A 12,098-nucleotide genomic window follows, 5' to 3' on the forward strand; every position below is an offset into this window, starting at 1 on the left:
GTGTTTTTTGGAAAATTGTGAGTGAGCCCACTGCCTTGGATGAGAAGCAACCGCACACATGAATGGTCTCAGGATGCTTTACTGTTGGCATGACACAGGACTGATGGTAGCGCTCACCTTTTCTTCTCCTGATGAGCCTTTTTCCAGATGCCCAAAACAATCGGAAAGGGGCTTCATCGGAGAATATGACTTTGCCTAGTCCTCAGCAGTCCATTCACCATACTTTCTGCAGAAGATCAATCTGTCCCTGATTTTATGGGGGGAGAGAAGTGGCTTCTTTGCTGCCCTTCTTGACACCAGGCCATCTTCCAAAAGTCTTCACCTCACTGTGCGTGCAGATGCGCTCACACCTGCCTGCTGCCATTCCTGAGAAAACTCTGCACTGGTTGCACTCCGATCCGGCAGCTGAATCCTCTTTAGGAGACGATCCTGGCGCTTGCTGGACTTTCTTGGACGCCCTGAAGACTTCTTAACAATTTATAGGATCATAAAGCACTTCAAGGAAAGAGGTTCAATCCTTGTTGATATAGGTGCAATCTTAGTAGCCAAAATATCCTTGCCTGTGAAGCCATTTTTATGCAACGCAATGATGGCTGCACGCGTTTCTTTGCTGGTCACCATGGTTAACAATGGAAGATCAATGATTTCAAGCATCACCCTCCTATTAACAGGTCAAGTCTGCCATTCTTTTTATTCAAGAAAGCTTTATTGTAGCATAACAAGTCTGCCATTATAACCCAATCAGCCTGACATAATGATCTTCAGCCTTGTGCTCAACATTCTCACCCGAGTTAAGACTATTACTGAAATGATCTCAGCAGGTCCTTTAAATGACAGCAAAGAAAAGGTTTTTTTGGGATTCAGTTAATTGTCATGGCAAAGAAGGACTATGCGATTCATCTGAACACTCTTCATAACATTATGGAGTATATGTAAATTGCTATTATAAAAACTTAAAGAGACACTGAAGCAACAAAAAAATTCTGATATGATTTGCTTGTGTAGTACGGATAATTACTAGAACATTGGTAGCAAAGAAAATATTCTCATATTTTTATTTTCAGTTATACAGCTTTTTTAATAACATTACATCATTCTCTAACATTTGCAGCTTACACATTATTAAGTATTCTAAATGTTTTTATAGAACAGGCAGTGAACTTTTGAACTGTCCTGAACTGTTCTCTGCCAAAGAAAAACACAATACAGTTGAGATAACCTAATCAGAAGTCAGAGCTCTCTGCAACTTTCAAAGTCCTGGAGCTCAATGGCAATTTGCATAGATAACTTACCTCTTCCTGTACGGGAAACAAATATTAGACTCAAGGTAGCCATACACTGGTCGATTTGCCATCAGATTCGAACAACAGATAGATCCCCCTCTGATCGAATCTGATCAGAGAGGGATCGTATGGCTGCCTTTACTGCAAACAGATTGTGAATCGATTTCAGCCTGAAACTGATTCACCATCTGCTGAGCTGCCGCCTAAACCCCGCATACATTACCTGAAGCCTGGTCCCAGGCATCTTCTCCGCATCACGACATCCGCGTATAACTTTCTGTCACTCCAGTGACAGCGGAAGTTCAAACAGAGCGCCCTCTATTTGTACTTCCGCTGTCACTGCAGTGACACAGGAAGTTGTACATGGATGCTGGAATCGGAAGGTGATGCAGAGAAGATGCCAGCCAGGAGCCAGGAGGTGATGCTGAGAAGATGCCGGGAGCCAGCTTCAGGTAATGTATACCTGCGTCGATCGTACGCCGCTAGCAATGCGCTCCCTACCCACGGGCGGTCGACGGTAATTTCCTGCACGGAGCGATCGACGGGACCGATCTATTTCGGGATGAAATAGATCGAAATTTAGCGTTTACGATGTGACAGCAGCTTCGATCCCAGTGATCTAATCTGCTGTCGATCGGCGGGTAATCGGCCTAGTGTATGGCCAGCTTTATGCCTCTGCTCCTAATGCTTTATTTCTTAGTTGTACTACACAACCAATTCATTATATCAATTTTTTAGCACCAACTTTTCTAATTTCCAATATTTTTGACAGTCTCAAAACTTTTGGCCAGGACTGTATTAAAGACTGGATGTGATGCTGGCTGGCCCTGATGCCGGGACCACCACACCTCCCAGCATGCCCCCATAGAGGCTTCCACAGCTTTATGGTGTATACTGGGAGCTGTAAAGCCCAATCTACACGATAAGATTCTGTGGGTGATTCGATTACGATTCTATTTCCGATCCGATTAAATCCAACATGTCCAATCGGAATTCGATTCAACTCGATTTGCCATTGCAAAACAATGGCAAATCGAATTGAATCCCGATCGGACATGTTGGATTTAATCGGATCGGAAATAGAATCGTAATCGAATTACCCACAGAATCGTATCGTGTAGATGGGGCAATATGCCTCTAATTTTTTCACAGTAGCCAATGTAAATGACAGAGAAAATACACCCCATGTGCAGAATTATGCTGCAGAATGTCAGTTACATTTTTTGCGCTTGGGAAAAGAAAAAAAAAAATAGTGTGAACTTGCCCATTGATTAACATTAAGTTCTCAGTGGAAATTCATTTTTCTGTGCAGAAAAAAAAAAAAAAAAAAGAACTAAAAACAGACAAGTGTGACCCCTGCCTGAAGAATGTGGGGTGAGCACCTTGGCAGGCTGGTAATGCCAGCCACAGGTTGTATAATGTAGGAGGTTGCTGTTATAACAGGCTCACACTTGTCTTTCACTTTCCTGCATGGATTTTCTGCACACCAGCAGCTAATGTAATTGATACAGTAAACGCACACATGCAGAATTATGCTGCAGGAGGTTTCTCTGGATGCAGAAAATGCATTCAAGTGTGAACTAGTCCGCTGATTTACATCGAGTTATTGGTTTTTCTGTGCAGAAAAGGCACACAAAAACAGACAAGTGTGTCCCCTGCCTCAAGAAGCGGTCATGCACATCCTTGGAAACAGCCGAAGGTTGTACAGCAGTCCTGCTACTTGATCTTAAAGGAGATCTGAGGTGAGAAAGCATATACAAGTATTGAACATACCTGTCCCCCTCATGCCATCCTGATGCAGACTGCATCCTCGGTTCCCCCCTGCACCACTCTGTTTAGCTGCAATATGGCCCATACTAGGCCCCGGACCCATTGTGTAATGGCCTATGAACCAGAAGAACGCTTTGCGCATGCACAGATCTGCACAAATACGTACTGCGCATGCACAGTATTAACAGCCTTGGCGCTGTGGCTGCACTCCCGGGCGGCCTCCTCATCACGTTGTGAGAGCCCAGAGAGCCCACACATCCTGTCAAAGGAGAGATGATCTTCCAGTTCACAGGTACCGACCTGAGGGTTTGGGGCCTAATACTGGCCATACTTCAGTTAAATGGGGGGGGGGGGGGGCAGAGGATGCACTGAGCATCAGGATGACATGAAGGGACATGCCTTGCTGGAGCCACAAGAACACTCAAAAAAAAAATGCCCAAAAGATACAAAAAAAATCTGCAAATTATCACACAAAGTTCAGGATAGGCAAGGGAAAGCTTTTTGCTCATCCTAGACTATCTGCGGGCTGCTTTAGCCAAGAATCTAGCTTGAGTACAGGCATCCCTCAAGCTCATTCAGGGTACATTTCCACTAGAATCATGCAAATTCGCATTCTATGTTTTAGACACGTAATTGCATCCATATGCAAATTTGCATGCAGATGCATGAATTTTTACATGCAAATTGGCATGCATAATTGCTTTTTTATTGTTTTACAGCTTTCGACATAGGAAAACACAAAAAAGCATGCAAGGTCGAAAATATTTTAGTACGGATTTTTGTTTTCCCTGCATGCTAATTCTGGATATAATGGAAACAAGCCCAATGAAATACATTGCTATGCGGGTGCAGAACATGCACACAAATTTGCATCTAGTAGAAATGGGCCCCTAAAGATCCGGCATACCAAATCATTAAATGACACCGATCTCAAGTACAGTCCTTACACCACAAACTGCTCTGTCATACGCCAAACTGCCATCACACACCACACCACTATTCACACAACAAAAAATGTATTTCTGCAAATACCAAACTGAACAGGTGGGTTTTAAGTCTGGATTTAAACACGTCCAGAGTTGAAGCTGTCCTTATCTGCTGAGATAAGGAGTTCCATAATGTAGGAGCAGCATGGCAGAAGGCTCTGGGACGAAAGTTTCCAGGTGGACTCTGGGTATGACTACATTACCTGTGGATATGAGATTGCGGGGATTGCTACGCAGATGTAACATTTCTTTCATGTACCCAGGGCCCAGATTATGAAGGGATTTAAAGGTCAGTAGGCAATTCGGCTGTAGCCATGGGACATGCCTAGAATTGATCCTCTGCAGTGCCACCTGCAGCATCCAGGTCATCCCTAACGGGTGACACATATTGAAAATGTGTATGCAGTTTCAGTCTATACATTAAAACATTTATACAATAACCATTTACATTACTATCATTAATATGGAAACACAGAGCAAAGGTAGGTCGGTAACATAAGCATGCATTTATATTCCTGTAATAAATATTAAATAGTGCTCAGTGCAATGCTAGCATATGACAAGTGACTATAGTGTGCTCAGTGAAAAATGTGGATAGTTAATAGAGTGACAACAGTGGTGTAACACCCGGTGCTCAGACATGCCAGTGACGTGCCCCACACCAAGACTTGTGCCAAACCTGATGGCAGTACTTACATCTAGTGCTCACAGTGCTGTGATCACTACGAGTACTGCATATGGAAGACACACTGGGGGTTCTCTGGAGAGTAGATCCTCTGTATGGGATTCTTGTTCTAGGAAGTGACGCAGTTCCAGTCAGTGCTGAAGCTTTACCAGTGCTAGTCTTTCCTTTGGGAGAGCTTAATCCTCCCCCTGATAAAAATAAAGGCATGTTTTAGATCTCCAGCCGGCTGAACATGTATAAAATCAAGAACATTATGCCCCACAACTCCAGTCATGGGATGTTTTCCTAGTGCTGTACAAACATTCAGAAGAGCTTGTTTTTTTCTGTGTAGAAGCTTCTTGGTTAGATGTGAAAGAAATGTATTTTAGAGTACCTGGTGAGGAGAACAGAAACTCACCACTTCTTGTACAATAGACTCAAAAAATAGCTGAGCTGTATTTCCCACTTACAACCTGTAAAGTGTACCCGAGACGAGGGGGAACAAAAGTTTTATACATACCTGAGGCTTCCTCTAGCCCTCTCCACGTAGATCGTTCCCTCGCCACAGTCTAAAGCCTGTAGCAGCCCCGTTCTACATGGCCAGTTGGAGCAGGCACTGTGCGGCCAAGCGTGCTCTGGTCTCACTCCCGTGGCTGGGAGCATTCAGTGCCTGCAAAGTAATGCTGTGCAGGCACAGAACGTTCCCAGCAACGGGAGCGTGGCGGTTGTGGCCAGGCATGCACAGTACACCTGACTGGCCACGGAGAACTGGATTACTACCGGAGGATCTAGACCACGGCGTGGGAGAGATCTGCACGGAGTGGGCTGGAGGATGCCCCAGGTATCTATTAAAAAAAAAAAAAGCAAAAAAAGCAAAAAACAAAACAAAAAAAACAACTTTTGTTCCCCTTCGTCTCAGGTTCACTTTAAGGGAAACAGGGGTAGGAGGGCTATGAAGGCTGCTTGTTTATTTCCTATTAAACAATGCAGATTGCCTGGCTGTCCTGCTGATCCTCTGCCGCTAATATTTTAAGCCATATGCTGGGCATACACGGGTCATTTTTGAGCCATTAAGATGGCTCCATAGATAATTTCCAACATGTTCGATCTCCCGCTCGATCGTTTCGCCCCTCGATTTTCAGATTGCAGTGAATGGAAAAAAGAAAAACGAGCAGAGGATAAGAGTATTGATTGACTGCGGAATAGAGAGGCGAAATGAACGAGTGGCAAAAACGAGCCGTGTATGCCCAGCAATAGACCCTGAATAAGCATATAGATAAGAGGTCTATGACAAATCACACAATATTAGCTGCATGCTTGCTTCAGGTGTGTAATTTAGACCCTGACCAGAAAGATCTACAGGACTGCCAGTCAATTGGTATTTGAAAGAAAATAAATGGCAGCTTCACACCTCTGGTTCCTTTTAACAGCAAGGCGATGCAATACAAGCAGCAGCAGAAGCCCCACCCCAGATCCTAAACGCACTGTACCAACTAAGATGATGCTTATGGTTATCTGTCCAAGTGCCCAAAACTTCACACAGAAGTCCCATTTCACACACAAAAAAGGTAACATTTCAGCACCTCAATAATTGTTAAGCTCAAACTGAGATATGGTACAGCTCGAATGTAATGGATAAAAATTAAAGTACATATAAGTAGAGTCTTGGTAATCCGTAACTCAACTAACCAGTAGTCTCAACCAACCAGCACAAATTGCTGGCAGTACTCACAGTGGTGAAGGCTTAGGGTGCATACATACATCCAAGTTTGTTGGATGAAGACTGCACAATTTTACCACCTCCATGTAGTACAGGGGCAGCTTTTGAATACCATAAACAGATGTGTGCATGTAAGCTCTCATACTACATGGGAGTAGTAAAATTGGCCCACTGTGTGTACCAGGCTTGAGGCTGTTTGAGGGCACTGCAGTGCTTAAAGAGGAACTGTCGAGAAAATCTTAACATTTAAAACACATACAAATAAGTACATTTCTCCCAGAGTAAAATGAGCCATAAATTACTTCTCTCCTATGTTGCTGTCACTTACAGTAAGTAGTAGAAATCTGACATTACTGACAGGTTTTGGGCTATTCCATCGCTTGATAGGGGATTCTCAGCATGAACTTTATTCTTTATAAAGACATTCCCTTAAAAAGGTTTATACGAAGATGCTGGCCAGCCTCCCTGCTTACTGCACACTATTTTGGCAGTTGGACGGAGCAACTGCCATTCACTAAGTGCTTTTAAAAATATAGAAAACCCTGAAAACCCCCCTATGAGAAGATGGGTTAGTCCAAAATCTGTCGGTAATGTCAGAATTCTTCTCTGTGTTTTAAATTTTAAGATTTTCGTGACAGTTCCTCTTTAAAGACTTGGTTCCATGGCTCCCACAAGGTTAATATACTTTCAGTTACAAGTCATGAGTGTGATAGCACCAGTGGATAATGACGTGCTGTGATCTCCCCTAGAGTATACAGGGAATCGAATTCAAATAAGTTGTCAGGATCCACACAGTCTAAAAATCTATTTATTGCTCAGTAAAAAAGGCATAAAAAAAAATAAATTGTGTGCCGGCGACCCAGCACACTATTTCGATGCCTTTTTACTGAGCTCTAAATAAAAAGATTTTTAGACGGTGCGGATCCTGACAGCTTATTACTTTCAGTTACTGCATTTTAAACGTAAGACTAAGAAAAAATAAAAAAAAATAAAAACAGCCCCTGGGGGTAACTTAGTTTGGGAGGGGGAAGTCTCTGGATCCCAATGAGGCTTCCCCCATCCTCCTCACCCTCCAGGATTCAGTGGCGACAGTCACGGCTTACCAATGGGCTCCGTCAGAAATAGCTGAGCCTGATTGGGTCCGATCTACGGCACAGGCGCAAGTCACCTGTGCAGAAGAACGGAGCTGATCGGGTTTGGCCATTTCTCTCAGAGCACAATTGGAAAGCCACTACTGAGCCAGTGATGGAGCCAGAAAGGTAAATTTTTACATCGCCGCTGTTCAGGTGGCTCTCGGCACTGGATCCTGGAGGGTGGAGAGGATCCAGAGGCTTCTTCCTCCCAAGGTATGTACCTCCAGGGACTTTTTTTTATAGATTTCTTTTAACATTTAATACAAAGTTTATGAAATGTATATGTAGAGTGTTATAGTGCTCTATTAACTAGGCCTATTTTTTAACACCGAGTCTCAAGCAATGAAAAAGCAAATTTCTCCAGCGCCAGATAATCCCCATCTGTGCCAGATAACGGTGTCTACTGTATATTTGCCAGAATTGTGGAAACATCTAGCTTTAAATAATATGCAGCAGGATACTGAGGCAATTAAATTCAACAAGAATTGCCTCCAATGTACTCAATTCCAAGCTGCATACTGTGGTGATATATTGGGGTGCCTATGATGTAAGGATAATACAGGAACATATTTTTCATTTTTCTGACTGTATCACATGGGATTGTCTGTTAGCCAGTCTGGCTTTGAAGGCTGGCAGCTAGCTTCCTGGAATTCCTTATATGATGTAAATCAGAGTTCCCCAACCCTGTTCTCGAGTACCACCAACAGTACAGGTTTTGCAGGAAACTACAAACATTCACAGGTGAGGTAATTAGTGTCTCAGCAAAGCTGATTAACTATCTCTGTGGCTTTCCACAAAACATGCACTGTTGGTGGGCCTTGAGGACAGGGTTGGGGAACACTGATGTAAATTAACTCTATCATTGTCTGCTTCTAATTAGAAGACCCTTAATCAGACAGTTGCTGTGAAGCCTATACAGGTGGTCAGACCCTGTTGTCTGAATACTGTCTCAGAGGTGTATTGTGCTTGGGAGCTGTTGTCACCTAGACTGGCTGCAGTATGCTTTGAAGCAGCTCACACCAGCCTGAGCCAGGACTTTACATATGACATCCTGCTGCAATGTGAAAGCCTTAATCAATTGTCACCTTTAACCGAGAGTAAGGAAGTCTTTTGTGTTGTGTGTGCTATAATACACTCTTTACATGTGGAAGTAGATCTCTGGGAATCAAATTATGTCTGAGGATGTAATTAAAACTAGTCCCCCCCCCCCCCCCCCCCCCCCGTCCAAACAGGCTTGCAGCCTCAAGGCAAATATTCCAGCATAAAAAGCAGGGGGCAGATACCTAAAATCAGTCCCCTCCTGACGTTAGCTGAAGCTGGACTCCCGGCCCACGCTAGGTGGGCTCCTGGTCCAACCAGAACTGTGTCCGTCCACAAAAGTCCAAGGTTGTTCTATCTTGATCCCTGTTATTTTGGTAAGCAAATAGCCTTGTGTGTATCGTAACTTTATTTTGTACCTTTTTACTTGTTTTTTGTAAATCTCTTGTATATATTTTCTGCATTGTTCTACTTTTTTCCTGGAATATTAAATTCTTATTTAATAAGTTTGACTTCTGCTGTACTAAACTAACACTCATAGCCTAGAAGAGACTGAAGTGTAACTAAGTTCATGCCTGATTGTATGATTGAGCGACACTACCGTATAAGATTGTAATTGCATTGTGTGTGGGGCGTTTGTCATACGTTGGCCTAAAGCGCGCAGCTGACCCAACGTACGAAAACGCCAGTGCGAGTAGCTCGACAGCAGAGTGGCTAAGAGTATCGTTCAAAACGACTGTTCGTGGTTTTGGTTCACTACAGTGTAAGATTGCAACTGTGTGTGTGCGTGGTGTTCCCGTATTCGGCCTAAAGCGCAAAGCTGACCCGAATACGAAAACGCGGATTGCGCGCTGAGCACTCGACAGCAGAGTGAAAGTGTCTAGCAGCAGCTAGTGGTGGCAGTGAGAAGTGTTCTGAGGGATCACAGCCTTGTTTTAGCATGACTAAGGCTGCTTCCCCTCTCGATCTGGTCAAACCCGCAGTCGGGAACCGTATACGCAGGCGTGCTGCGGGCCGGTTCCTGACATATACCATTTGCACTTAATCTGCAAGCAAGCTGCAATGATTGACATTTCATTGCCCATCTCTATACTATATGTGAGCTGGGATTAGACTGCTATGAGACAGGTTAGTTTTACCTTACTAATGTGATAATACAATGATAATCCACCTCAGTACAATAATTGCAGATTGGTGAATGTGCTGGGCAGAATAGCTATTGGGACAATGGGGAGAAGCAGCCATCTGAGGCATCATGACTGAACACAAAGTCAGAATCCCGCCTAAACTACACAAATTAGCTCCTAGCATATGACCTCAATATGGTCATCCATGGTGAGAAAAGAGAAAAAAAAGAAACACTTGCCACAAGCCTATGAGGTGGACCCCTCCTCCCCACTCAAAGATACAGACTACTTACTAGTGGGCCTGCCTGGTCATGCATAGAGAATGCTGGCCATACCTGGATACTCTACAGCAGGGTCCCAAACTTTTTTAGTCAAGGGCTGGGTCAAGATACTTTAGACTGCTGGGGGGCCGGAGTGTTCATAAAATGATGTAGAAAAACATTACATTAAACCTAGGTAGCGTAAAAATGCCTAAAACACAATCTCCCCACACAAAGCAGTCAGTGTTCAAAATACATACTGTATTTTCAAAAGTCCCACCAAAACAACCCCTTTCCCCAGTAATTGGAAGGACTGCAAATTATCCACCCCTACACACACACGCATACACACTGCTTTTATATACCTCTAACCACCCCACCACTACCACAATGTTTTTGCGCACCAGACAGTGAAGCATACCCAGGTGACAACCTGCCATGCAATTGGACAGCAGTGCCACCTAATGCAGAATTGGATTGGAAGCCAGCAAATTACTTCTTGCTGGCTCCCATGTGGAAACGTGGTGCCAGCACTGCTGCCGCATCTATAAGTAATACATATTGTGTGTGGAGGGCTGGTAAAGCCTCCGGAGGCCGCATTCAGCCTGCAGGCCTTAGTTTGAGGACCACTACTCTACAGCATATAGTCTGCAAAACTGGCTATCCTTTTGCAGGTTCATCTTTTACCCAAACCACCCAAGCTCCAGGGAAAGTCCCAAGCTTAGCCTTATGGTGGCCACTAATGTTCCAATCTTTTTTTTCAATCTTACCAAATCTATATAGTATAAGGGTAAACTTAGCAAATATACTAAAGTTTAAGCAGTACCTTATTACATACAGCAGTACCTTATTACATACAAATGGTAAAATTGGATGAAAAATACTGGATCATTAGTGGGCACTTTTAGGTTCTCAGTCACAAGAACAACCAGACTTTGTTGCAGATAGCCTGGGTTAAATCCACTGGGTAAGAACAGGAGGCGGCCAAAAATTGTTTTGGTATCAGGATTCTAGGATATAAATAAAAAAAATCTCACTCCCAAGGAGTTGGTATTAATAATACTAAAAAGTTTCCAATTTATTGTAAAAAAAAAACAAAACAAAAACAGCACAGTCACTGTGCTCTGTTTTTTTTTTTTTTTTTTTTTTTTACAATGAATGGGAAACTTTGTAGTATTATTAATAACTAATAGGGAGTGAGATTTTTTATTTATATCCTAGAATCCTGATACCAAAACTATTTTTGGGTGCCTCCTGTTCTTACCTAGTATATTTCAATGTACCCTACTTTGTAGGGTGATCGCCTTGCAGAGCTCTGCGAATTGAATATTTTTTTTTAGGAGCAACGAACACAACATCTGGTAAAAGACCGAGTAGGGACGGTTTTTCTTTAAAAGCGCACACGAGTGGTTGCCTCAAGGAGCAACCCTTCCTTGTGAGTATATTTCCTATCCGGTGTCCGCGTTTCCTTTTTTGTTTTACCAGCATGGGTTAAATCCAGTTTTACCATTACAAATTATTTTTCTATAACAGATAACTATACTAAGGTCTGGTTCACACGGGCAACTGCTGGCAGCCGTTTGAGTCATTTACCGCTGGAATCAACCATGTCCCTCATTAAATTAAATGGGATTATTCATCTCAATGCGTTAACCATCATTTCCGCAAATGTTGATTTTTCCAAGAAGCTGTGTGTAGAGCCCGTTGGCAGGCCTCTATGTGAACTGGTCCCTAAAGCTGGGAATACACGGTTCGTTTTTGAGCCAGATAGATGGCTCGATAGTTAATTTCCGACATGTCCGATCTCCTGTTCGATCGTTTCGCTGCTCTATTTGTGATAGAAGTGAGTGGAAAAAGATAGGAAAAACGAGCAGAAGAGAATCGACTGCAGAATCGAGCGGCGAAACGATCGAACAGGAGAATCAAACCGTGTAATACTCAATATACACAAAAATAGGATTTTAATGCAACAAAAACTCTAATCATGCTTAAAATTAGACCTGCTTGGCATTAGACCTGCTTGGCATTAGACCTGCTTAGCATGAGAAATGAACCGAATGCAGAGGTTATACAACATTTCAGAAAGAATAACAGTTTGTGTGTGTGATGCTGAAATT

General features: G+C 43.2%; 1 protein-coding gene across 5 annotated transcripts in view; it reads right to left on the minus strand.

The window, feature by feature from the left end:
* MTUS1 (microtubule associated scaffold protein 1) overlaps positions 1-12,098 on the minus strand; it is a 388,163-nt gene that overhangs the window by 178,260 nt on the left and 197,805 nt on the right. For 4 of the 5 annotated variants that reach the window (XM_068278642.1, XM_068278641.1, XM_068278639.1 and 1 more), the window contains exon 4: positions 4,736-4,912. The exons of the other annotated variant lie outside the window; for it this stretch is intronic. In XM_068278642.1, coding sequence (XP_068134743.1) covers positions 4,736-4,912 — 177 coding nt within the window. The remainder of the gene's footprint in view (positions 1-4,735; positions 4,913-12,098) is intronic. 5 annotated transcript variants of the gene reach the window in all.

The sequence above is a fragment of the Hyperolius riggenbachi genome, chromosome 1 (genome assembly GCF_040937935.1).
Source record: "Hyperolius riggenbachi isolate aHypRig1 chromosome 1, aHypRig1.pri, whole genome shotgun sequence".
Classification (NCBI taxonomy): Eukaryota; Metazoa; Chordata; class Amphibia; order Anura; family Hyperoliidae; genus Hyperolius; species Hyperolius riggenbachi.